Here is a 26,967-nt window from a genome sequence, read left to right as displayed (position 1 = left end):
CCCTCTCAGCTGGAGAGCAGTGCCAGTCACCATCAGCCACAGGCTTCTTCCAGCAACAGTGGGAAAACTGGAAGTACCTGAAAAGTCAGAAGTTGGTGTTCAGATGGGGACAGTCTTTGGGAGCAGGTTTGAGCTGGGTCACGGAAAAACTGCTGAATGAGGAGCTGGGTTAGGTGCACTGTGTGGAAAAGTCCTGCAGATGTGGGTGGTGGTGGTTACCCTCAGCTGTGCTGTACAGGGGATTGTTGGGGCAACCCTCCTTCTCCAGATCAGGGTAACTCCTCACAGTGCTGCTGCACGGGGGAGCTGCTAGAAACGGTCATTGTGCTTCTAGGAAACAGTGGTTCAAGTAACCTGTTGCAATAAGTGTTGCAAAGGATGATGTAAAGCCCTTGTGTGGTGTAACAGGGCAGCAAGAGGGGTCGAGGCCGGTCCTGCTGTGTTGAATCCTTGCAAAAACATGAGTGCTTCCAGAATGAGCCCCTTCCTTGAATACAGATGTTCTACCTTCTGCATGGGGATGAGAAGCACTAAGCAGTGAGAAGTGTGATGTCCCAGGATGTCCAAGACATGCCCAGTGAGACTGGTGGTGCTCAGGTTTTACCCCACATTAGGTGCTTTGGTTCCTTCCTCCATCTCCCTGCAGGGACATTTTACATTTCACGTTTCCAAAGCCAAAGGCAGCACAGCACAGCTGCCTCTCTCTGGATTCAGGGCATTGATGGGAAAAGTGTTGCTGGTTTTCACAGGTGTCAGGCAGGGATTTGTAATTCCAGGGCTCCTGCTGTCATCATACAGTGCCCCTGATCCCACCAAGGTCCATGAACATGGAACTGCTCTGCTTCCAGCAGGGTGGGAGGAGCAGGGATGGGGCATGCTCAGCTTCCAGCTGGAAGTGGGGTGATGGAGGGGACCCAGAGAGTATCACTCTTTGGCCCCCTTAAGCCCCCCAGCTGAGCTGCACCCACACACCTTTCCCACCTCCTTCTATTGCTCCTAATATTATTTATATTATTTTTGTGATGGAAACATTACCTCTTTTCTTAACAGCTATTTCCTCTGGACTGTTTCCACTGCCCACAAACCTGCCTGCTTCTCAGCCTGCAAATCTGCTGGAACTCCAACAGGCTGAGAGAGCTGGGACTATTCAGCCTGGAGAAGGGAAGACTCTGGGGAGACTTCAGAGCCCCTTCCAGTGCCTAAAGGGGCTCCAAGAGAGCTGGAGAGGGACTTTAGACAAGAGCCTGGAGTGACAGGACAAGGAGGATGGCTTTAAACTGAAGGAGGGGAGATTTAGATTAGATATGAGGAAGAAATTCTTCCCTGTGAGAGTGGTGAGGCCCTGGCACAGGTTGCCCAGAGAAGCTGTGGCTGCCCCATCCCTGGAAGTGTCCAAGGCCAGGTTGGATGGGGTTGGAGCAACCTGGGCTAGTGGAAGGGGGATGGAACCAGATGAGCTTTAATGTCCCTTCCAGACCTTGTCAGAGGGGATGGTGCCGCAGCCCGGGGGTCCCGGTTCTGCCCCGCACCGCGGTCCCGGTCGTGCCGGGGGGGCGGCGCTGGGCGCGGGGCCCCGGGGGAGGCGGGGATGGAGCGGGGCGGTACCGGGGGAGGCGGGCCCGGCGCCGGGCGGGCGGAGAGGTGCCGAGGCGGTGCCGAGGCAGCGCCGTGCGAGCGGCGCTCCGTGTGCCTCGGTGCGCCCCCGGCCAGCACCGCCCGGGCCGGGGCATGGAGGCGGCCCACAGCCTCCCGGTGCTCGACGTGCTCCGCCGCTTCGGGGTCAGCGAGAGCTGCGGGCTCAGCCCCGAGCAGGTCCGCCGCCACCGCGAGAAGTACGGCCCCAATGGTCAGTGCGGCGGGACGGGAGCGCGGGGGGATGCGGGATGGGGCAGGGCTAGCGGGACACCGGCATCTCCAACGGGACTCCGGCATCCCGGCTGGAACCCTCCGTCGGGACCATCCCCGCCCATACCGGCACTGGGACCCTCCCCGCCGCGACCGGGATCGGGATGTGGTCCGGCAGCCTCCCTGCCAACACCGGGAAGGTCCGGGGTACTGCCCTGGGTCCCCCCCGGCGTGTCCCCCCACCCTGCCCCGGGCGTGCGGAAGATCGATGGGGATGTGCCGCGGGACACCTGTTGATTAGGGCAACATTTGTTGGCTTTAATCAAAGGCTAATTACTGCGGGTACGGGCGGCTCGGGGCGCCGGCGATTAGCGGGGTGTTAATTCCGCTGGCGGAGCGTCTGAAAGCGGGGAGGGACAGCGGGATGTCGCCAGGAAGGACAGGGGGAAGGTCCCATTGCCTGTGCGTGACAGAGGGAAACCCCAAAAGCGGGGTGACGGGTGTTGTATTGGGGGAACCCCGCTCTCGGCTCGCCGCAGCTCTGCATGGGCTGCGGGTACTGCTGTGGAAGAGGAAGGGGGGCGGAGGGGCATGGGGTGACAGGCCATGTGCTGGCCTGGCTGCGTGTCACACTGACCCGGGGGACCCTCTGCGGCCAGCTGGGCATCTTCGTGGGATGGGGAAGGGAAATTTTTAACTTGTGTTTTGTGAGCGTTCAGTGTAGCCGGGGTGCCTGAACCTACCCAGGTGATTTCAGGGTGACTCTGATAGTTCAGGCTGTGACCGAGGTCGGTCGTTAACTCTGAACACGGAAACAGGAGAGTTTAGGGTGAGTTTGCTCCAGTGCTTCGGAGTAGCAAGTCATTTCTTGAACTCGCGCAAGGAGATAAGTGTGTAAACTCTCTCCTGGGTTGGAGGTTGTTGCATCTGCTTTTTGCTTGGTCCTCACGGATGAGGCTAAGGAAAGCCTGAGTAGATGCTGGCAGGATTGCTGTCTGCATCTCTGTTCCCTGGGGAAGGCCGTGTTGGGTGGGATCAGAGGGCTGTGACTCCTGCAAGCAGCCGTTCTGTGCTGGGCTGTGCTCGGGTCCCCCAGCCCCCCAGTGCTCCCAGTACCAGGCAGCTTCAGCTCCATCCCCTGGTCAGGGCTGGGCTTGGGGGCTCTTGCCATGGAGCACTGGAACAAGGTGCAAGCAGTGGAGCATCAAACCTGGCTCTGTTTGCCCTCATTTTGGAGAAGGGCAGCTGTGTGGTTAACTGGGAGGGGACGGTACCCTCTGTTTCGGGAGCTGAAGGCAAAATACATCCTGAGTGCAACATCCTTATCAAACAGGTGCTTGGGCTGATTTCAGGGTATAATTGCTCCCAATTTCTGTGCTGTCCCCTGGCCCCACGGGAAGCTGTGGTTGATGGGTGTGCTGTGCTGTGCAGCAGCACGGCACTGATGGGGCATCGCTGCCGTGGGGCTCCTGTTTGCCCGAGTGAATCATCGTCCCTGAGTCAGGCACGGTGGCTGCTCGGTGGCACCGGGCTCTGCCTTGGAAAAGGTACCTCGAAGGTGTGACGTAGGTGCAGAGCAAAGGGTTAGTGGTGGCAATTAGTTTGCCTTTTTATTCTTCTTCCTTCCTCCTCTTGCAAGCAATGGCTCTGTGCTCGCCTCGCTCGGTACTTCTCCTTCCCATCCAGCCCAGTGTTGGGTTTCTCACAGCCTCTTGGTTCACAAGAGCTTCTGACTTTGGGATGTCCCATGGCTTTTGCCTTCCAAGCAGAGCTCTGCATCTCCTGTGCAGCACAGCTCACAGTGATGTGCCTGGATGTTGGAGACACTACCCATGTCACTGTTCCCATCAGTGAAATATAGTTGAAGATTTTTAAAAATTCTGAATTTTTTGCAGTTTCTGAGCGGTATTTATATTTTTCTCATGGTGCAGATGAGACGTGGACAGGTTAGAACGGCTTAAACCCGTGCAGAGTGGGGGTGAGAACTTGCAGGTTGTGTTGTGGCAGCAGGCACTGAGCTCCTCGGCTGTGCTCGGGTGCCCCGTTCGGGAGAGCTGCTCTGGGGGAGGGTGCTGGGCTTGGACATAGCCTGTATAAAACTGCATTTTAGTTTAGGCTTAAATTAAACTCTGTCAGCAGAAGTGTGGGGCAGTTTGGTGACTCGCTTGAGCTCGCACAGAAGGGGAAGAAAACTCAAATCTTGCGGGGCTCGAAGCACAGAGCAGACCTTCAGCTCCAGCTACTTTCATTTTCGCACCCTTGTGTCTCACATTCATTCATTTCCTTCTAAACCTGAACTCCAACTGCCAGTGTGGTCGTGAATCACAATCTAAAATACATCATCTTGCTGAAAAACTGCCTCCTGACACACTTCAGAGAGCTGCTGGCTGCTGCTTTTTTATTGCATTTAAAAAAATATGAGCTGCAACGAGCTCTGACGTTAAGTGAGAAGCAGCAGCCACTGGTGTGCCTAATATAAAAAAAAAATATATTTTTTTGAGGGGGTATTCTTTTGGAGCCTAATGTTTTTTTTTTTCAGTTCCAGTGCCCACATATACATTTGCAGGAGGAAACAGAGAGCAATACTGATTATTTAGTATCTCCAGTTTGTGGCTTGGGAGCCAAGCAATGCAATACAGATTAGTGGAGTGGAAGAAGATATTTCTCCATTAGGAAGAGCTCATGTTCTCCTTTTAGCTCTGTCATCAGTGCTGTCAGCATGGCCTTTCATTTGCCAAGGAAACTGGAGAAGCCACGGAACGTTTAGGTCTCACCACGGCGATTCTGAATCTCCAAAGCCAATTTTAATTAATAAATGCTTTGGATGTTCCACAGGTACCAAGCAGGTCCTTCCCTATACCTCCTCCCATCCACAAGCTCTGAGCTCCACAGGTGGCTTTTAGACCACAAAACTTTAAAAAACAAACAAACAAACAAACAGCAATAACCAAATGCACATTTGTTATTTTATATTAGACCGAGCTGGAGGATATAGGGGTGCAAACATTTTTCTTCCTAAATGTAAAACCAGGGACACAATTTCCCCCGAAATGATTTCAGTTTTGCCAAGGAATGACAGATGTAAACAGGAGCTGCCTCACGGACAGCCAAGTGATTTTTCTGTTTTAAATATAGCTCTGATTTCTCTCTTCTAAATGGATTTCTGAGTGTAAATGAGCATACATTTCAGGCAGGATATTGCCAGCGTTAATGCATATGCATAATTTTATTTGCTTCACCCGTAACCTAAATGGGCTGTGAATGTCAGTGGAGTCAAACTCAGAGGCTGCAGCATAGGGGTGTTTATCTCCTCTTGCATTTCATCTCTTCTGACTCTGGAGCAGAAGCCCTGCTGCCGGCTGGGGTTGGAAATGCTGCCGAGCAGGATCAGACCCTGCCCATCTACCCTCCTCGGGGGCTCTCCCATCCTCTCCTTTACCCTCCCTGCTCCAGGGGCTGACCCCCCCGTGCTCTGCAAACCCTCCTGTGCCCCGCTGCAAGGCGCAGTGGTGACAGTATTCATGGGATGACTGGTTTAGGCGTTGTTCAAACCAGCTTCGGCACCGGGTGAACTCAAAGCCCATGTGCAAATTTGCTTGTCTTTTATAACACCCCTCCCTGCGTCTCCGCAAGCCTTATTTCAGGATCCCCCAGTCTTGTGTGTATTTTTCCATGTGCGTGCCCCAGCCTGCCTGGAGGGGGGGTAAAGGAGACCTCCCCAAGCCCAAATCCAGGCTGGGATGTACTGCTGCTCTCCCCAAACCCCACCAAGGCTCATTCTCGAGGGAGCTTTTTTGCTCTTTGGCGTGAGCCCGCATCCGAGCCCCTGCTTGGCTAGAAAAATCACCGATACTTTGTTATTATTATATTTATTTGCATCCTTTCCCGGCCCATCCCAGGGCTGCACGTGTGTGTGCCTCCCTCAGCACACACGTGTGTACACCCGTGTTCCCGCGCGTACTCCGGCTGCAGAGCAGGGCTTGACGTCGGAGGAGCTGCCGGCGGTTGCTAACGAGCCAAGGTTACGCTCCAGCTCTCTCTTGACAATAATAAAGAAGAAAATAAAATTTCTATTTCACGCTGAAATATTTAAGATGCCAGCAAGGAGAGGAAAAGCAGCATTTTCTGACTCATCGAACTCTGCGCTCTGTTCCTCTGCGCATCGCCCACCTTTTCCACCCCCGAAACACACGCTGAACAGTCTGATTCATAAACATGCTACGGGTTGTGGGGCTTTTTTTTTTTTCTCTTCTCCTCCAAATCCTTTCCCTCAGGAGAAATGCTGAGGCATTCAAACCTTGTGAGTGCCTTCAGATTTGGGGAGAGACTACACAAAGTTTTCCTAACCGACGAGAGGAAACTCGGGATTTTCATCCCTACGTTGTCCTCTGAGGTTATCTGCATTCACACCTACCTTTAAAAAAATTGTGAATAGAGAGGAATATTCAAAAAAATTGATATCTGCTCTCAACATGTTGCAGGAACCAGGGAAGGAAGATTTCCAGGGCAAGGAGAGGCAGAGGCTGTGCTGTGGGTGAAGGGATTTTGCTTGCCCTGTTTTCCCCCTGGGGTTGGTCTTTCTGTGGCACAAGTGTTATTTCATGAATATTTTTATTACATTGCTGGTTTTAAAGCTGGGGGTGGTAGAGGTGGTGCTACAAAACACTGATTTAAGAGGAGCTGGATGCACTGTGGATGCCCAGATGTTGGCTTGGGATGTGCTGCTTCCAGTAAGGGGCTGGAGCTGGTCCTCCAAATAGACATTAGCAGCAAAATATCCCCCTTCTCCCAGGCTAATCCTCTCCCCCAGTAATTAAGGTGTCTCTTTTGAGCTCCCTGCTCCAGCCAAGCCATCCTAGTGCCATCCTTGCCATCACCACATAGCCACACATCTGCCCTTTGCCATTTTAGTGCTGTTGGTCTTTCTGCGTGTCTTAAGCCTTTTCTTATCTCCAGATCTGATTTGAAGCTCTTGAATCCCGTTTCTGTGGTCATCTCCCTCCAGGGTAAATCCCTGAAAAATCCTGTTGATTTTAAAGTTTTCCTGTTTAAAGCTTCCCTCAAGCTCATTTTCCTTGAGTAAAAAGCATCACCCGATGCCTGGTGTTGCTTTGCTTTCTTCCTCCCGAGGAGAATTTTAATTTTTGAGAAGCGTCCAAGTTGCTGCCTTTTCGCTCTGCGTTTGATCTGCTCCTGCAGAAGGGATGGTGTGAAAACAGGAGGCTCCTGGCTGTGGGTCGGGTCTGTCCTGGCACAGCCACAGCCCAGGCGATGTTTCTGGCACGGACTCTGTGGGACATCCCTGCTGGAGGCCCAGAATTGCAGATGCTGGCATGGAACAGGGCTGAGCATGGGCAGCTTAAAGCAGATGGTTGTTGTTTCTGGTGCTGACAGCTGCCCTCTGCAGCACTTGAGACCTGGGCTGACCCGTGCCCTCCTCGATGCACAAACCCTCCCTCGAGAGCAGCGTTCCCAGTGCCCTCCTGTGATTTGCACCAGGGGTCTGAACTGGTCATCAAAAGGCACCAGAAGCTTCGTGGGCCTGCACACAGCCCTGAGATGCTTCTGTTTTCACAGTCCTGAAAAATTAGGTTGGTGTGATGCTTTTTCATGTGTTCAAACCTCTGGAGGAGCCAGCTTTGATTTTTCTCCCACACACAGCGTTTGCAGAGTCAGTTGGGATGCTGATACCCCTACAAAATGGTTTTTTTATGATTTTTTTTTTTAAGGTTATTTTTTGTAAGCCATGAGCTGGATGTTGAGTGTTTGCACCCTGTGCCTTTTGCCCAGCTGGTGCAGCCCCACTCCTGGGGAAGGGGCTCCTCCTCCCTGAGGCATCGCTGTGTCCAGACCTGCCACAAAACCCTTCTCTTGGTCCGTCGAGCTCCCCTGGGGGGTCAGTGGATAACTCATCCTTGTTAATGTTTTCAGGGCTGCTAAAAGAAGGTTTGAGATGTTATGAGCAATTCCTGAGCTGTATTCCATGGGGATTGGGCCAGTAAAAGCAGAATAGCAAACCTCTTTTGTGAGGTGATGCCAGGTGTCTGGGTGCTGACATTGCACAAGGATGCTCTAGAACTCCTACTTAAATTTTTCCCTGGGAAAAGCCCATCAGGGCTCTCTCTCTGCTGATCAAGACCAGTTGATCAGCAAGGAAACAAGGCTGTTGTCTCCTGGGCTGGCTGGGGTGATGTGGGTTAGTGCAGTAACCATCTGCAGAGTGGTCCAGAGGGGAGGCACTGGGAGTGGGATGTGGACCAGGAGCTGAGCTGCTGGGCTGATGTTTCCTGGGAGCATCCCTGGCACTCGCAGTCTCAATGACAGGGTGGAAATATTAAGGCAGGTCGTGGTTATCAGGAGAGGGATGGGGTTTTCTGCTTGCTTTTTTTAATCTTTTCTTTATTTTTTCCTTTTTCACCCTCCTTTTTCCCCTCCCCTTCCCCTGGTTCTCATGTGGCACACATGGATGACCTCCCTCTGCATCTCAGATGGGGTGAAGGCAGCCCTTCCTGGTTAAACAGTACACTTTGGCCAGGAGAAACAGCTGATGCTGAGGAGACTGGAAGAAGTGGGATGGGAAAGAGGAAGGGATGAATGGAGGAGAGGGGCCTGTGGCCACTGGGGGTGAGTGGGTGGGAGGCAGCAGGACTGAGCTCTGTGGGGCTTCAGTCCAACCCAGTGCAATATTAATACCCAGAAAACCCAGAAAGAACCAACCCCCAGCACACCTCTGTTTATTATTCTGCATCTGATAATTATTTTTTTTTTTTGCCAGCATTGCGACTCGTGATCTTTTTTATATCTCAGTGTCGGTAGTAATTGGGAGCAGAAAGTATAACAGTAACCTATATTAAAAATAAATTCCCAGCTGCTCAGCGGAGCTGCTGTCGGCACCAATTACCTCGCTGGAAAACAGGTAGCAGAGATCTGGGCTGGAAGTGTAGAAATGTTGAAAAACCGGAGCCAAAAAGCAATAGAGAAAATTGTGGTTACTTGAGTGTTTCCATGACGTGAGTGTGCGCCAGAGGCTCCTCCGTGGGCGGTTAACCCCTCGCAGGCAGGGCTGCAGGCAGCTGCCTGTTCTGCCAGCATCCAGGAGCAGAGCTGGGACAGGAGGCTCCTTATTCCCATTAGGATTAATGCTGATGGGTCTTCTCCACTTCGAGGCTCAGTGGGTGACTCGCCGGAGTCGAGCCAGTCATGTTGTGAAAGAAAGGTCGGGTGTGAGTCCAAAGGGTTGCTCTTTTGAAGAGAAGTTGAATTAATCCTTGCCAGCGATGAACCTCGTGTCTATAACTGGTATTTGCTGGTTTTCTGTGGGAACCTCCCAGTTTTTGAGGTTTGGCTGCTCGTTATCACTCTGTAAAAGCCTTTTCTCTTTCTCACCCGCAGAGGTGGCAAGTCCTGAGGTCAGGCTGTGGTTTGGTGGTGATCCCATGTGCTTGCCTGGTCCAGCACATCCCCAGGCACCAGGTGCTTCGGAGCATGGGATGGCATCAATTTGTGACCTGTGGTGGCTGAAATCTGAAATGTTGCACCTCTCGTTGAAGTGTAGACCTATAGTAGCCCTAAACGTAGGTTCCACTGCTCTGATCATCAAAATCCTCCTAAAATTTAAATGTTCAGAAATCTGCTGGATGTGCTGATGCAAGTCCTGGCTTCTACCCTGTGGTCCAACATGAACCCATTTGAGATTTTATATATATAAAAACATAAACCCCTCTCTTATTTAAGATTTTTTAATGTATGTATCATGTCTCATTTGATATTTTATATATATATATGTGTTCCATTTGAGATTATATATACGTGTATCCCACTCGAGATTACACATATATGCTCCTTTTGAGATAATATGTCTTATTTGAGATTTATATATATATATCTCCCATTTGAGATTTTATATATATCTCCCATTTGAGATTTTATATAGTAATATCTCATTTGAGATTTTATATAGTCATATCCCATTTGAGATTTTTTATATATATATCTCCCATTTGAGATTTTATATATTCATATCCCATTTGAGTTTTTTTATATATATATATATGTCTTATTTGAGATTGTACATATATATATAATTTTTTTTCCCCACGTTAATATTTGGAAGTTACCTTTGGACAAAGACTCCTCTATAGGGGAAAACAAACCACAGCCAACAAAAAGCTGGTTTTTCCCTATCCAGAGCTGAAGGGTAAAGGCACTCGAGGACGGTGACACTGTGCTGGTGGCCCGGCCCAGCCGCGCTCCAGGGTCGCCGTCCCCGTCGGAGGTGCGATGTTTTGGGGAGGAAATCCGCTTCTTGCTCTTGCGTGTCCCCTGTGCCCCTGGGTTCCTGCCCGCGGTATTTTTGCTTCGGGTGTTTCCTGCTATTTAACCACTCTGTGTGTTCTAAAGCGGCGCGGGGGGAGGCGGGGAAGGGACGGGAGTTAATCCGGCCCGAAGGGATGGGCTGGGTCGGGGGACGCGGGGCCGGGGCAGCCCCGGCGCTCCCGGGATTTCTCCATCCCGCTGAAAACACCTCATGTGGTCCCCAAAGCCACCGGCCGTGGCTGTGCCGCGCCCAGGAGGGGGGTGGGAAAGCTGTTCCTTGTGCAGGGACCCGTCCCCACGGCTGGTCCGTGTTCTCTGTGAGGGATGGATGGCCAAAATGCCTTTTTTTTTCCTTTTTTTTCTTTTTAAACTTGTCTTTCTGGAGAAAAACCCCCGGAGCGCTTGCAGCCTGTGTTTTTTGTGTTAGAGATTTGCTTTACTATATGTGGGGTTTTTTTAGTTTGTATTTAGTGGTTTTTTTTCTTCTTCTGGTTTGGAAACAGTTTTTCTTGCGCTTGTTGCTGATAAAAATCAGTTGTTTTTTGGGAAGGGTGTGTGGGTGGGGGAGATTCTCTCTTCTGCTTCCTTTGCCGCGGGGAGCGAAAGCCCAGAGCTCTTCGGGGAGGAACTGAGCCGAGCAGTGGCTCCGGCCCCTCTGGCAGTGGCCGAATCCCCAGGGATTCGCCCTGTAAAACATCGGCTCAGCTGGAGTTTGCCGAGCAGGCACCGCCTGTTCCCGGGAGACGGGCAGCCGGGGTCGGGATAACCCTCCCTTTACCTGCCTGTTTGCACTTTCCTTTTTTCCATTTTGCAACCTCCAAGTCAACAGAAGGGCTAATTTAAGGAATATGCGGGGAGTGAGTGGAAAAATAAAACTGAAAAAGGCTGGCTCAGCAGTGCAGGGCGGGAGAGGGGAAGTGATGGAGCTCTGCTCCTGGTCGGGAGAAGGGAAGTGATGGAGCTGTGCTCCTGGTCCTCTTGCTCCGGCCACCGCAGAGGGTTCCCCTCGGGTCACCGTGTCCTTTGGAATTCTGCCGTTTTTCTGGGCTTTTCCATGTTTTGGAGGCCAGGGATTTTCTCTGCTTCCCTCCGGAGGGGGAGTCCTGCAGTGACCAGGAGGAAATGGGGCTGCTCTGCTGTGCTGGCTCAGGCCTTTTCTGGGGTTCCTCTTCTATTTACAAAAGCCAAATTCACATTATTCTTCCCTTTTTCGCCCCTTTTTGACATAAATATATATAGATATCCCTGTATGTATACATATATAAAAGATTTTATTCTTATACACAAGTGTATGTAGGTATCACACACACACATAAATATATATAATATTTCATCCTTTATAGACTTGCACACAGATATTATACATATTTGGAAGGAGATTGTGGAAAAACCCTGGTTGGGACTCATGTTTCCAGGGATCTCTGAGTATCTCACTCCAGGAAAGGATCTGCTTCAATTACACAGAGATGTGTGACCTTAGAGAGTTCATCCATGAAAAGTATTAATTGTCCAACTCACCCCTCTTTCCCATCCAGAAGAACAGATCTTTTCTATCCTACAGAAATTTTTTTCTTCTGATATAATCTAAACTAAGGGCAGTGTAGACTTCATTTTCCATGAAAACCCATCCAAGAGGATTGCTGAAAATAGACTGTGCTCTGAGAACAGATACCAGAAAAAGCAAGGGGAGGGGTGGGGGCAGGTCAGCTGGGGCAAGGAGTTCTGTGAAATAAATTAATGATGATTATCTCAGTTTGAGTTAAAAGCAGCTCTTTAGCACCGTGTAGGTCGGGGGATGCTCTGCCCTGTGGATACACTGGATAGGTTTTATCATCCTGGCTTTATTTACCAGCAGATGGGAGATGGGTTGGGACGAGATGCCACGTTCAAACTTTCAAGTTTCCCACAGGTTTGCCGTGGCAAAGGCATTTCCTCCAGAAAACAAACCAATGGAAAAAGTACTCCAACCCCCTCCCTCCTTTGGCACTTTGAACATGGAGTTGGCTCCCTTCAGCCCCAAGCTAGGGGCAGGGAATCCTTCTACCCCAGTGTGCAAAGTTTGGGTTTTCCTGATCCATAAATACACAGGTGGCAGCAGGATTGATTAAAACATATTGATTAAAACATAGCAATTAAAATACCAGCTTTTGGAGGGTCAGAGTGAGCAGATTCCTCATCTTGGCAGGGAAGGGGAGAAGATGCTGTTTGGATTTAAAAGCAGTATCCTGTAGTTCTTTCTTTTCCTTTCTTAACTGATGTTACAGGTTTGGGGCTTCGCTTCAGCAACTTTGGTTACATTTATAATACAACTTATAATTTATTTTTCTTACTCAGTTTATTATTTATTGGTTTATTTTCCATGCCGTGCAAGTTGTTATCCTTGGTGATTGCTTACAGCCTCGTGGAAAATGCTTGTCTCAGTGTAAAGGGATATGGGAGCTGGTCCTCAGGGAGGCAGTTTTGGGGGATGCTGTTCCCCCCACTGAGCACAGCAGGATTTTCTGTGTGCTGAGCAGCATCTCTCCTCCCAGTAGTGAATGCATCCTCTTTTGCAAAGGCATCCTAGTCTGATTTTCTTACCTGCCTTTTCAGCTCCAATATCCCTTTTTTTTCCTCCCTATTTTTTAGGGGAAAAAAAAATCCCAAGCACAGCCCCAGCTTGCTCTTCCCCAGATCTTGCAGAACTCAGCTAAAAGGCACAGCCCAATTTCGGTGCTGACGTTCCTCCCTCGGGGCGTTTGAATCCTCCCAGGGCTGGGCACGTGTCTGAGCTGACCTGGCAGTGGGGGCATCGCTGGGGCTCCTGGCACCGCCGCCCCCGCAGCTCCCTGTGGTTGGTTTCCTAAACTGTTTCCCAGCACTGCCAGGAAAATGTTGTGAAGTTTTCTGTCGCCGGGTGTCGGACTCGCTGCCAGCGGCCGGTTTGTGGTGGTGTGTGATGGTCCAGCCTGTCTGGAGGGGGCACAAATCCACCATCACACCTTGCCCTGGCCTGGCTGGTGCTTTTCAGCCGCTCTGCTGGCTCAAGGTGGCATCAGGGGCATCTCACCTGGGACATGGGGAGCAGCCAAGGGCTGCAGCGGAGCCCAGAAGGATGAGAAAACATTACGGGCCAAAAATTCCCGATTTGCTTAATATTTACAATGGGAAATTAGGTAAAAAAAATAGGCTTAGGGGAATAAAGAAGCAAATAAAATGATATCTCTAGGGTGGAAAAAGAGAGTATATTGAAGTTGGGTTTGTGGCAATTCTGCCAGAAGGTTCCCAAACACGGCAGTGTCCCTCCCTCGGCTTTCCCTGTGGTTATGCAAAGGGTCTGCTCGGAGCAGAGGTGGGGAGAAGCTAAAAAACCCCAAAACTAAAAAAAACCCACCCCACCTTTAGCTTTATTTTATTCCAGCTCCTGTAGTGGTTGTGGGGTTTTTGGTTTGTTTTCTTCTTTTTCCAAAACTGTTACTATTTAAATGCAGATTTTTAGCTTTTCCACCCGGGAGCCGGAGCTGGAAATTCTTTCCACTGCGTTGGTGCAGGAGGGAACAAACCACTGCTTTTAGTTTGCTCAAATAATCCATCCCTGGCTGGAGCCACGGGTTTCCTCCCTCCCGCTCCCTCCCACTCCCAAAGTGATCCCGAGATCTGCCGCGGGTGCTGATGAGGACAGGGATGAGGGGACACCACTTGCAGTCCCATTTCCCCCAGTTTTTCCCCCAGATTTTCCACAAGACTGTATTTTTCCAAGCGCCAGGTGGGCGCTGGAGGGCAAGCCTGAGTGGCAGCTTCATTTTGGGGGGAAAAATGGGTAAAATCTTCTCCCCTTATTTTCCTGGCATTAAGAAAAGGAGTTGGGATATTGGCAGGGAACTGATTTGCTTTTCCTTGTGTCACAGGAGGAGGATGCTCAGAGGGCCAGCCAGGGTTTGTGACCCCATGCTGGGACCCCCTGCACCACAGCAGAGGAAAACTTGTGTTGTCCAATGATTTGGGGATGAGCCATTTCCAAGAAAAAGGGAAGGGAAGTTCGAGGTGGGATTGATGAGATTTTCTTTATTTATTTCACACAGCTTCTTGGACCATTGGTCTGATGCCACACTCCCACCTCCATTCCTGATTCCCTCTCCCTGGACAGTGGGATGTGGTGGTGGTGGCTCAGCCTTCAGCATGGGGACATGCTGATGTTGTGGGGAGAAGGAGATGGCATTGGGCTGGATTGGGATGGTTCTTTGCTGCTGCTGAGGGGCACATCCAGGATAACCATGTTTATTATTCCCTGACCTGCTGAGATCAGCTCAGCTGGCCAGAAAAGGAACAAATGAGCCTTTCAAGCTTCCCCCCTCTGACTGCAGCAACGGGGCTGTGGGTGCCTGATGCTCCTGTTCTCCCCTGGACCCTGTCCCTGTGCTGGAGGGGCCGGTGGTGCTGGGCTTGGTTCAGTGCTGGTGGGTTTGGAAGAGCAGCGGGAGGGCAGGACGAGCAGCTGGCCCAGAGCCCTGCCTGCCACGGGAAGCCTTGTGACCCAAACCAGAAATTTTTGGGGCTGGTTTTATTGCCAGCCATTGATGGCGTCCAGGTGCCAGCGAGGAAAATGGTTGGATCATTTTACCCTAAAGCATGGCCTGGAAAGCAGCAAGGATGTTTCTGTAAACCTCTGCTATCCGTCCTCATGTGTTGCTCACCCACCCCAGGCTGTTGCCATCCCCTGTGCTTCCTCTGGCCCGAATTTGCTTATTTTTGGGGCTGTGGATCCCCCAGCCAGGAGGATTTGGGGCTTTTGCAAAGTGCAGGGCAGGGCTGGAGCAGGGATGAGTGCTGGGGAGTTTCGGGAACAGCAAAGTGCTGGTGTTTGCTGTGGGAGGGGGGTTGTACCTCATTCCTTTTATCTTCCTGGTGCCTTTTGAAGCAGCGTCAGTGAGGCTGTCACTGGTGTAACCAAACCTCACCTGGCACACAGGAAAAAGCAGCTGTGAGGCAGTAGGCAAATAAGGTGCTGGGGCTGGAGGTGCCTCCCCCACCCACGGCACACCCAGAGCCACCACTGCCTTCGCTCCAGAGGGGAAGGCACAGGAGGAAAATCACTCGTGGCTTTGGGACCAGCTCCTTGGGGGTGCTGGAGGACATGGGAAGGGCTGGATCCTCTGGGAGCAGGTTATGGTGCAAAGCAGAGCTTGGCTGTGGTCACCCAGCACAGGGATGGGGGTGGATGCCCCATCCACTGACAGGGGGCAGGGTTAGATGGGATATTGGGAAGAAATTCTTCCCTGGGAGGGTGGGGAGGCCCTGGCACAGGTGAGAAGCTGTGGCTGCCCCATCTCTGGAACTGTTCAAGGCCAGCTTAGACAGGGCTTAGAGCAGCCTGGGCTAGTGGAAGGTGTCACTGCCCATGGCAGGGTGTTGGAACAGGATAATCTTTAGGTCCCTTCTGACCCAAACCATTCTGTGATTCTTTGCTCCCAGTGCTGTGCCTGCACTCAAAAGGTGCTTTTTAATGCAGGGTTAATTCCTATTTTCCTCGGGTTGCAGGAGCTCACATGGCACACACTCACCCACTGCAGCTGTGCCCGCCCAGGGATGAGATTTCCATGCGTGGGTGGTTGGGGTCAGTCACCCCCCTGCCATGGGGGTGCCCCGGGGCTGTCCCTCACTCTGCTGGGATCCGGATGGCTGCCTGGCTGCTGGGGTTTAACGTATGGGGCTTTTTGGTAAAAGGCTAATTCAGCTTTGGGGTGTGTTTGCTCCCCATCTTGGTGCAATAACACGTGGCAGCTTTGGCTCCAGCAGGCAGAGGGGTGCCAGGGCGGGCAGGGGTTGAGGGAGATTTGGGCAGAAGCTGAAGCAGGCACAGCACATCCCTTGAGCTGCACCCTGAAGGTCCTGCTCTTCCCAAGTGGAGCCACCTCCTGCCCCAGTGTATGGCTGGAGCCCAGGTGAGGCAGGAGGTGCAGGACAGGCCCCAGGGGTGCAGCGGCGTTCAGGAAGCTCAGGCGTGGAGCTGTACATAAACCATGTGGGTTAATTTAAGTCATACACAGCCAGGCACTTAGATAACTGTGTTTTGCCCTCTGGGAGCATCAGGGAGCATGAGCACCATTTGGCTTTGAGTATTTATCATCCCAGATGATGCTAAAACACCCCGGGTTAATTCGCAAACGCTGGTTTTCGCACTCGTGCAGCTCCAGTGCCACCGTGCAGGGTGAGGAGCAGCCTCACACCTCCATCCCTGGGTGGGATTTACACCGAGCACGTGCTGGGCTGAGTGTTTGTGCTAAAACACCCCGGCAAAACCTGTCCTGGTGGTGCAATCCAGCAGTTTTGTGGAGCGCTGGTGGTGTGTGGTGCTGGCTGTCAGCGGGGATGAGGGAGAGCAGACGTCCCTCCAGGATGGGATCCTTCCCGTGCAGCCGGCCCTGGGAAAGGCAGCCAGTTAAAATAACAGTTTATCCTGCCTGGTGTCTTTCAGGATGGTGGAAGGATCCCAGAGCAGCCCTGCCTGGGTTCCTGCTTTATGTCATGGAGCGGGGGCTGCTCTCCCAGATGCGGTTGTTTTAGGGTTTTTCTTACTCTTTTCACTACCTTCTTCCTGCCTGTCAGCAAAGTCTGGGAATCGGATGCGTCCCTTATTTTGCACATCCATTTCCCCTTCCTTGCATATGGGAAAAGAAATTAAAGGCAGGAAAAAAAATAAAATGAGTTCACAACGTAGAAATATAGCTTGAAGGGAGTTACTTGGAGCAGAAAGCTTGGCCTGGGTGTGATGCTCATCATTATCCTCCCACTGGGCATCGTGCCGATACCCTTCCCACATCACTTGGGGCAGAAGTGTTTCCCGTAAGGGAAATCTGATTTTATCCCAAGGAAGCTCCTGAAATGGTGGGAGAAAATGGTATTTCAGTGTTCACCCTGTGAGATGTTTGCTGTTCTGGGTCGCATCAGGATTTGCGTTGCTGTGCACTGGCCCTGAAGAGCGTCACCTCGTGCCTCCGTTTCCCCCATAGCAGAGGGGGATGCAATAACCCAATGTGCGATGGAGAAACACTGTCTGCTGTAGGGCTGTGCTGCTCCAGGGATTTTTGATCCTGTTGCAGCAGGAGAAACTCAAACGTTTCCTTAAAGCGCCCCCAATGCCACCCTGTCCCAGTTTGAGTGTTTGCTTTGGCTGGGGAAGCGGGGCCGGGTCTCCCTGGGGACACGGAGGCTGTCACAGTGCCCGGGGGCTCTCATGCCACCTCGCTCGTGGGTGGCACCCGTGTTTATTTACCTTTTCATCACCTGATTACCGTGCCCTGCCATGTTGCAGGCGCCAGCCCGTGGGCTGCCAGCCCTGTTTGAGTTGGCAGGAGCTGGAGATTAACCTCCTGCTAAAATAGCCCGACGCCAGCCCCACGTCTGCCCGGGGTGGCCGGGCCGGTTGCGTGCCCTCAGAGCATCTTGTATTGACCTCTTGCAACCCAGCATGGGCCAATGGCACCATGTGATGGCACAGTGAGGAAAGATGTGACAAGCTCAGAGCAAGTTGCGAGTGTTCAGCAGTCCCTGGAGCTGTGTTTTGTGCCCCCACAAGGCAAAGCCCTGTGGGGTGGTGGAGCGGGGGCTGCCTCAATAACCTGGAGGGGACCATGCTCTTCTGCTGGTGGGAATGGGCCTGTGACATCCAGGCACCTACTGCCCTGTTGGGGTATCTCCACTTTCTTGGCTCTGCTCTCCAGAGCTGTGATGCAGAAGAGCAGGAGCAGAGGAACTGCAGATTTTGGGATGCTCTGAGCAACCACCATCACTTTCTACCCTTGGTGGTGTCACTGCATTTGTGTTGCAGTATCAGGGAGCCCAGGGCAGGATCTCTCTGCTGAGCCCTGAGCCACTGGCCAAAGAAAGGGGCTATTCAGGTGCCAGCCAGGACTTTCCATTTCAGCCTGTTTGTGCTCGCCACGTTGTCCAAAGGGAATTGCAGATTTGGAATTTTGCTGGTTCCCTGCCTGCGGCTTGCGGTGGGTTTCCCGGACGGATGGGACATGGCACCAGCTCTGCTGTCCTGCCTGGTGCCACGGGGCTGACTCACACTGAACTTGTGTTTTGATGAGTAGCAAACCCTCTTATTTCTAGTGAGACTTTGGAAGTGAGAGGCGTCAGCCCCAAACCTTCCTGTTTTCTGGTGGGTTTTGATCGACTCAAACCCCAAAATTTGGGTTTATTGTGACTTTCTGCCTTATTTCTTTCGGTATTTGTTGCAAAATGGGCACTGAGCTGCTACGTGGTGGTGGAAGGAGTTGCTGGTGGCAGGGAACTGCCTGATTCTCACAGTACACAAAACTGGGGTTTTTTGGGAGGTGCCCGCAGCAGCGTTGCTGCATTTGGGGTGACAGCGGTGGTGTCACTGTCCCCGGCGGTGTCTTGGCTGGCTGCCCCAGCGCACGTGTTTCCTGAGTTCACAGAAACCTGTTTTCGTGCTTTAATCAAGATCTCATGCAAAGTCCCAGCTCTGCAAGAGGCGCCGCTGCCGCTCGTCATGCAAACACCGTGTGGGAGAAGCGCTGGGAGGACCCCACAGCTTTTTGGGCGGCTGCTCGGGGTGGAAAATCACCCCTGGGCACCCCGGTGGGCCAAGAGCTGTGGCAGCCCCAGCCGCCTCCCCCAGGGCACCCACCTGCCCCCAGCCCTCTCACCTCACACCTTGGCACCCTCAAAAGTGGAGCCTGGATGGAAATAGCAGCAGCAGATCTCTTCTACTTTTAATTTCAGTGGCTCTCTGGGCTGGGGAGAGGAAGCCGGGGGTGGAGAGGAGCTGGCTGGGAGAGGGACAAGAGCCACCCTGCTCTGACACCCTCTCTAGAGTGATTTGAAACGCTGAAGCTGCTCCAAGATTATATATAATCTTTGCTATAAGAATAATTATAGGCATTACGTCCCAGCCTGTTTTTTAGGATAGCAGGGAATCAGGGTAGCCTTATCTAGGAGGACGTGGGTTTAAAACAACTCCTAGTGAGTGTGTCTGTGAGCACTGAGGAGCTGGTGCAGTTTGAAGTGTAAACACGTCCAGGCTTCTTGTTTTCACTGGTTTGTTCAGTGAAGGTGGGTTCGGTTTGGTTTTTTTTTCATTTCTCTGAATGAAAATAGGTGATGGAAAACAGCCGAGCAGGTTTCACTTCCTGCTCTTGCTCAGGGCTCCCCTCTGGAGGTGCTTGGAGACAGCCCCATGTTTTGTCCCATGATGGGACACCTTGAACTTCGTGTGGTCCCTTATTCCCTCCCAGAAACAAAAATAGTTGGAGAAACATCTTGTTCGGAGAAACATCCATTCTATCATGGAATTATACAATCATTGAGGTCAGAAAAGACCTCCAAGATCATTGAGTCCAGCTGTTACACCAGCACTGCCACCTGCCTGTTACCACCCCGTGGGGTGCAGAACTAGGCTGAGGGATTTGGGGCTGTTCAGCCTGGAGAAGAGAAGGCTTCAGGGAGTACCTAAAGGGCTCCAAGAGAGCTGGAAAGGGACTTTAGACAAGGGCCTGAAGTGACAGGACAAGTGAGAATGGCTTCCCACTGCCAGAGGGCAGGGTTAGATGGGATATTAAGGAAGAAGTTCTTCCCTGGGAGGGTGGGAAGACCTTGGCACAGGTTGCCCAGAGAAGCTGGGGCTGTCCCATCCCTGGAAGTGTCCAAGGCCAGGTTGGACGGGGCTTGGCGTAACCTGGGCTAGTGGAAGATGTCCCTGCCCATGGCAGAGGGGTTGGAGTGAGATGGTCTTTAAGGTCCCTCCAACCCAAACCATTCCCTGATTCTAGTGGGTGCAAATGGACACAAGCACCCATCAGCTGCCAAAACCAGGGGGGTCACTCCTGAGCCCTCCCTGCAAGCAGAACCTTACAGTGCTGCCCGGGTGAGGATGCAGGAGTGATTCCCTTGTGGATACCAGGGTTTGTGCTTTGCCCAGTGGCTGTGGGACCCCACAGGGCACATGGTGTGTGAAGGTAATGGTCCCTCATGGGGATGTGGGAATCTTGAGGAGACCGGTGGGTGTTTGGGAGCCCTTGGGGTTTTTTCAGGTTGTGCAGGTGGCTGGACTCGGGTTTGCCTGGGAGCAGAGTGAATGGAGGCTCTGCACCCACCGAGGTGGATTCAGGAGGATGGCTTGGAGCAGCTGAGCATCAGCTTTGGAGTTCTTTCCTAGAGCACTGCAGGCTGTAAAGTGCAGCTGATTAAGAGGAAATGTGGTCTGAAAGTTATGGTCCCCAGCGGGGCTGTACTGGGTTTCTGGCAGGGCATTTTATGGGATGGTTGGACTTCTGTGTCCTGGATTTGGAGAGGACAGCTGCTGAGGAGTATTTTTTTAGGCAGGCTGAATGCAGGAATAAATGCTGCTGGAGCCACTTGCAGCAAGGAAATGATGTTTCCAGGGCTGCTTACTTGGTGTTGGACTGAGAAGCTTGAGGACAAGCTGCCTTGATGTGGGAATATGTGCAAAACAAGTTGCATTTTGGGGTACTGAGTGGAATGCTGGGCATAGGGGGAGAGATTACTCGTCAAAGCCCAAATCATTAATTAATCTTTTATTTTTGTCATTTTTTGCTATGTTGCACTCCTTGTGCTGTTGATGAAAACCCACAGAGCTCCCTGCAGAAGAAGGTAAGTCGTGGGCTGGAGGTGAGAGGACGTGCCTTGGGTGTGGGTGGAGGGTGCTGGGGACAAGGAAGGGGGAATCTTTGGGGTCTTTTAATCCTGGCTTTAATCCCAGAGAAAGCTGAGCTGACAGCAGAACTTTTCTGTGGTGGCGAGGCTACTGCTGTGAGTAGAAACACAGGAGGATTTGGTTTCTGTAGTTAAAAACAGACATAGTAAAACCAGGCAATGCCAGAAATGGAAGCCTTTAATATTAGAGGGAACCCCCCCACTGCAGTGCTGGATGTCCTCACCAGTGCCCACGGCCAAGGGGCACTGGAGCAGCCCTGAGGCAAGCAGGGAGTGGGTCCCATAGGTCTTAGGGCCTCAGTGGTCTAAATTATCTGTCTTCTGGGGGGTTTTTTTGAGCACTGACTGTGCTTGGCTTCGTGTTTTCCCACCAGGAAAGTCCCTCTGGGAGTTGGTGCTGGAGCAGTTCGAAGATCTCCTCGTCCGCATCCTTTTGATGGCAGCTTTTCTGTCCTTTGTAAGTACCCTGGGCTCGAGGTGGGCATCTTCCAGGGCACTTACAGTCCCAGGTGGCATCCAAACAGCAAAGGAATTGGGAGAAGGTGCCTGTGGGATGAAGGAGATGAAACAGCAGTGCAGTGGTTTCTCGGGCATAACGACAATATCACTACGTTTGCTTAAAGAGGGGACTGGAGGATTTTTGTCTAGTGCTGATCCATCCAAAAGTGATATAAAACAACTCCCCAGGCTTCTTTCTGTTCACCCAAGGCTGTTCCAGGCTGATGATTTGAGCCTGATTTGCAGTGCCCCAGGACTGAGCTGTCAGCTCAGTTTTGCCCACAATCTACTTTGGGAGCAACTCTGCGTGAGGAGACATTTCCCACTGAGCTGCTGGAGAATGACTGATTTTCTGAGCACAGTCAGGCTGTTTGGCAGTGGGATGGCAAAGCTGAGACTCCTGTTCCCTCCTTTCAGATATGACTCATGGGTAGATAAGGAGGGAGGCTGGTCCCTTGTGGGGTTTAAGACATTCCCAAAACAACATGCAGTGAGGTGGATGCAGATAAAGCAGGAGTGAAGCCCTGTGCCAGAGGTCCTTGTGCCGGTGCCCCTGCAGAGCAGAGAGGTGTTGCTGTGTTGAGACAGCACAGGTCCACGAGCAGTTAAATGGAGTGGAAATGTTTATGTGTGTGCTTCATTTGTATTATGGTATGAGGTCTTTGTGGGATGGAGAGGGGGCTCAGGGTGGTAGAATCCAGGAGGTCGGTCCCTGCTCTGCAGAGCTGCTCCTGCTGCATCCATTACTCAGGTGGCATTGCTTGCCTTCTGCCCAGGAGGGGCTGCAGTGCTGCCTGGTCTCCCCACTCGTCTGCTCATGGCCTTGGTGTCCTCGTGGGTGCACTACACAAAAATGGATGCTTTGCTGGTGCAAACACTCCTCCAGGCACTGCACGGCTGTTTGCTCCAGCTCGTTTGATGCCTTAGGTTATCCCAGCAGAGGAGTGGAGGCACCTGAGTTAAGCACCAGCACTGGGATATGGCAGTTCCACACTTTACCCAAGCCTTGTGGGTCTGGCCACCTCCAGGTTGTCTTCTCTCCAGCAAACAACACGTTGGTTGGCTCTTGTTTCCATTCTTAAAGTGTTGGTCCTATTTGAACTCCACTGTGCTCCTCCTCTTGCCACCAGATCCTGGCCTGGTTTGAAGAAGGAGAGGAGACCACGACGGCGTTTGTGGAGCCCATTGTCATCATTATGATCCTGATCGCCAACGCCGTGGTGGGCGTGTGGCAGGTAAGGCTCAGCCCCCTGGCACCCCCAGCTCTCTGCTCCACGTGGCTGAGACGCTTCATTCAGAGACCTGGTTGCTTCCTGACATTGGATACTCATCTGCCAAAGGCTCAGTTTTCATGTTGGCCATGCTGCCCCTGCACAGGTGCTCAGTTGTTGGCTGCCTCTTGTCTTGTTCCTTCAGTCTTTCTTTGGCAACTTTTGCGGTTTGAAGCTTGTATTGCACTTATCCAGGCAAACACTGCTTGTGTCCTGGCCAGGGCCAAGTGCATTTGCCAAGGAAAGCTTTTTGCCCCCTCCACCAGAAAGCCATGGTGGCTGCTGCCCCTCACCTCACTGGGGGATGAGCAAATGCCTCAGCCAGAGATGCTTCTCTCCTGTATGTATTCACTTCAAAGCCATTTATTTATCTGCAGCTTGATCTGAGGTGGGGTTGCTGGCTGGGGAAAATACAATTGGGTGGGATATGCTGCTTCCCAAACCAGGAATGAGAAAACCAAGCCCAAAGGACCATGCACTGTCCAGGATCTGGTGTGATTTTAGCCAGTGGGGAACATTTTGCAGCAGCTGAAGGAGACACAGCCCTTGCCCCATCCTCGGTGCAAGTGCATTCCAAACCTGGGGCTGGGGTTTGAGTGCTCCTGTCTTTGCACTGGGTGGGGAAGGAGCCTTCTGGCACCAGCAACTCCACCACCACCAGCTCTGCTCCTCTCTGCTTGCAGGAGAGAAACGCCGAGAGTGCCATCGAGGCCTTGAAGGAGTACGAGCCCGAGATGGGGAAGGTGATCCGGGCCGACCGCAGCGGGGTGCAGCGGATCCGCGCCCGGGACATTGTCCCCGGGGACATCGTGGAGGTGGCAGGTAGAGTGCCATGCCGTCACCCCAGGGCACGGGGTCACATGTGGAGGTGGTACTGGCTGGGCGGGCCCCAAAACTGAGGCTTATCAGTCTGTCAAGGCTTCGCCCTGAACATGGGGCAGTGGAGAACAGAAGAAAAGGGATTAAAAAAAAAAAAAGAGCGTACATTTCTGACGCAGGTTTTGTGTCTCGGGAGGGTTTCCCCATTTTTTGGAAGAACTGGAAGAACTTTTAATTTTCCTCTCTCTGGAAGCGGCTCTTCCACACACATCCCTGGCCGAGGCGTGGGTGAAGGGCTGGAGCTGGGTGCTCTGCCGTTCAGCGCTGTGTGGGAAGGCTTCCTTGGGAACTGGGGCTGCTTATCCAGGGAGGGTGAGAAGCAGAGAGGAACAGCTGTAGGGGGCTTTTGCCTCCCTGGTTGGATTTTACACCCCAGCCCTTCTGTCGGGGTTGTTCATTCAGCAGAGGATTCCTGGGGATGTGCTGCCTGCCCCACCGGAGCTGAGGAGGATGCATTCCAATTATCCCATTTTGTTTGTTCCTTAAACGATGCCGATGCCGTAAACCCCTAGAGCCACAAAACTAATCCTCTCCTTTCCTCCTCGTGGCCCTGCTGGTGGAAACATGCTGCAATCCCTCCTGCACCCAGCCAGCTCGCTGTTATTTATGTCTTCCAGTTGGGATTCAGCTGGAAGATGAACACAAAAATAATGCAGAGAGGATCAAGCAGAGGAGAGCCGGCCAGATCCTCAGCTGGGCAAGCTGGCGGTGCTCCCAAACCAGCTCCAGCAATGCACTCCAGCTGCTGACCTGGCCTTCAATTAAATTAATGAATTATTAATTAAATTCTACCATCTTTCCCCAAATCAAGTGCACACAGCCTGCCCATCAGCAGCCCAATACTACTTTTTAATGGCACAATCAGCATTGTGACTGGGAGGGAAAGAGCTGAGCTCTCTGGAGGGGTTTGCAAATTATTAGCAAATTAATTAGCAAATTGTGGGTTGAGCAGCTTATGGCAAGTGGGGAGGATGCTGTTGGGTGCCTGATAGGAAAGCACACCTGGAGCAAAAGCTTTGAACGTGCGGTGGGCATCCAGGTGACACCCTGGGGACAGTGTGACAGCGCAGGCAGGAGGGACTGGCTGCTGTTTGTTTGCATGTGCAAATGAAATAAACTTTGCAGCAGGGAGCAGGAAACTTACTGTGTTAAGGTGGGGAGGGGAGGGTGTTTGGAAGTTGGCAGGCTGCTTAAACCCAGCTGGGTTTTGCCCTTCGGTAACAAGGCCGTGGAGGTGAGTCCTAACGCAGGCAGCTTTTGCCTTTCCCAAAAAGTGCAGGCAGGGCATCACTGTGGGAGCTCCGTTGGTTGCTGCACGCCCTGCCTGATCCTGCAGTGCTTGGGCAATGCCAGTGGCTGTGGCCATGCAGTGTTGCCTCCTGTTTTCCTCTCTTTCCCTTGTTTTTTGGCATGGAGGACACTCACAGTGCTTGGGGGATCAGCGTGTGTGCAGTAGCTGGTAATGGCAGTGCCAGGTCCATACCAGGACATCTGCCCACCTCCTGGGATGCTGTGATTTCCCTGGAGCAGGTGCCACCCCCATGGCTCTGCTGTCCCTGGATGTTGCAGAGTCTTCTTCTGCAGGTTTAGCTCATGTTCGCAAACCCTCCTGCCTTTCCCAGGGAAAAAGCGGAGCTGTTTTCTCCCTTTAACATGATCCAGCTCCCTTGAGCAGATGCAAAGTCTGAGTCTGTGCATGAAGTGAATATTTTGGGGGGGCTGTGGGTACCTGTGCTTAGCACCCCCCAGCTCAGCCCCCCAAAAATCGGTGTGAGGAGGAGCGGGGCAGGTCTGGCCGGGTGGCAGATGTTGCACATTGCATCCCGGAGCGCTGGGATCTGCAGCTGGAATAACTGGCTGGGTGGTGGAGCAGTGCCAGTCCCCTCCTGCTGCTCTGGGGGGGGGTTTATGAGCCTGAGGAGGAAGCACTCGTTAAAGTCTGGGATTTGGGAGGATTGTTAGCAGCCAAGCCAGCGGTGTTGTGTAAGTGGTGTGAGGGGCTGTGAGCCAGGGCTCGCTCAGCCTCAGTATTTCCGAAGTGTCGGAGCACGGTTGTGTCCAGCCGATAACAGAGCAGGAGGAAGAGCCAGGAGGAAGAAACCCAGTGGGAAAAACAGCTTTAAATTGATTTTTTAAGGAAGCACTTGTGCCTCAGAGGGTGGTGTTGAGTGGCTGGCAGTGGGTGGAGAGGCTTTCACCTGTGCCCACTGTGCTGTGCCAGGAGACACAGGGATGGATGTTTGTCTTGGACACAGAAGATCTTCCACTGTCAACAGCTTCCAGTCAGCCCAGAGAACTCTGAAACAGGGTTAAAACTGGTATTTTAGGAAGCTTGGGCTGCTCCAACATGGGGATGTTTTGGGTTTTTTGCAGGGAAGAGGCAAGATGAGAGTGCAGGGGTAGTTTGCAGGGAAGAGGAGAGATGGGGTTGTGACAGAGCAGGCGACACTGGGCAGCAGGCAGGTTCTGCCTGGGATTGGCTGGGGGAGGCTTATAAATTACAGACAGACAAAAATATGCTTTAATTAAGCTTTAAATGCAGAAAGGAGGTATCCTGGGGCAGGACCCTGCTTTGCCAGAGGCTGGACGCCTCATTGCTGCAGGCTGGGTGCTGCTATGCACCTGCACATGGTGGGTCTCCATTTGGGGTTTGCTATCCCTGTTCCTGGGCTGGCAGGTGCTGCCAGTCCCACCTGATGGGATTGCTCTGCTCTTGCCCTTGCAGTTGGTGACAAGGTGCCAGCAGACATCCGGGTCATCGAAATCCGTTCCACCACCCTGCGGGTTGACCAGTCCATCCTCACAGGTACGTGTGGGCACGATGGAGCAAGGGCAGCTTCCTTCTGCCATCCTTCTGGAGGCAGCTTTTGGGACTGATAGTGGGATAAGTGCTTTGCTGGGGTGGGAAACGGGTGGGAGAGCAAGATTTAGATGCTGCTGGGACCTCTCCAGGCCCTCAAAGCCACAGCACAGGTGAGATGCAGCCAGTGCTCGGGCGTCCCTCCCGCAAAAGACAAAGCCTGGAGCTTTCCTGTGCGACGCGTGGGGTTGGACATCCCTCTGAGGGATGTTTGGATGGTTTGGTGATGATGTGCTGCTCTGGAATGCTGTGGGGGTTGTGATCCAGGCTTATACAGTGTTGAGTGGAGGCTGGAGGGGAAACACAGATGGTCCATCTGTCCCCTCTTGTCTCTGCAGGGGAGTCTGTGTCGGTGATCAAACACGCTGACCCCATCCCAGACCCCCGGGCTGTCAACCAGGACAAGAAGAACATGCTTTTCTCTGTAAGTCACACTCATCCCCACCTCTCCCGTGGTTTTCAAGGTGAAGAGGCTGATGGACACGGGAGATGTCTGAGCAGTAAAAGGGAGTGCATGCATGAGAAGGACCTGAATTCATTAAAAGAGTCCCAAATCCATAAAAATAAGAACCTGCTTCATTTGAACTTCATTTGGGCTGTGGTACATGATGCCCTTAA

At 52.3% G+C, this 26,967-nt stretch overlaps 1 protein-coding gene across 2 annotated transcripts in view; it reads left to right on the top strand.

Moving 5' to 3' along the window:
* Positions 1–1,713: 1,713 nt before the first annotated feature.
* ATP2A3 (ATPase sarcoplasmic/endoplasmic reticulum Ca2+ transporting 3) overlaps positions 1,714–26,967 on the top strand; it is a 52,157-nt gene continuing 26,903 nt past the window's right edge. For both annotated transcript variants that reach the window (XM_027690814.1, XM_027690813.1), the window contains exons 1-7: positions 1,714–1,846; positions 20,761–20,778; positions 21,216–21,298; positions 22,470–22,574; positions 23,294–23,432; positions 26,215–26,295; positions 26,688–26,773. In XM_027690814.1, coding sequence (XP_027546615.1) covers positions 1,729–1,846; positions 20,761–20,778; positions 21,216–21,298; positions 22,470–22,574; positions 23,294–23,432; positions 26,215–26,295; positions 26,688–26,773 — 630 coding nt within the window. In that variant the 5' untranslated portion in view covers positions 1,714–1,728. The remainder of the gene's footprint in view (positions 1,847–20,760; positions 20,779–21,215; positions 21,299–22,469; positions 22,575–23,293; positions 23,433–26,214; positions 26,296–26,687; positions 26,774–26,967) is intronic.

The sequence above is a fragment of the Neopelma chrysocephalum genome, unplaced genomic scaffold (assembly GCF_003984885.1).
Source record: "Neopelma chrysocephalum unplaced genomic scaffold, ASM398488v2 Primary Assembly neopelma1_82, whole genome shotgun sequence".
NCBI classification, from domain to species: Eukaryota; Metazoa; Chordata; class Aves; order Passeriformes; family Pipridae; genus Neopelma; species Neopelma chrysocephalum.
Note: the sequence above shows the minus strand (reverse complement) of the source record. Positions and strands in the feature narration are given on the sequence as shown.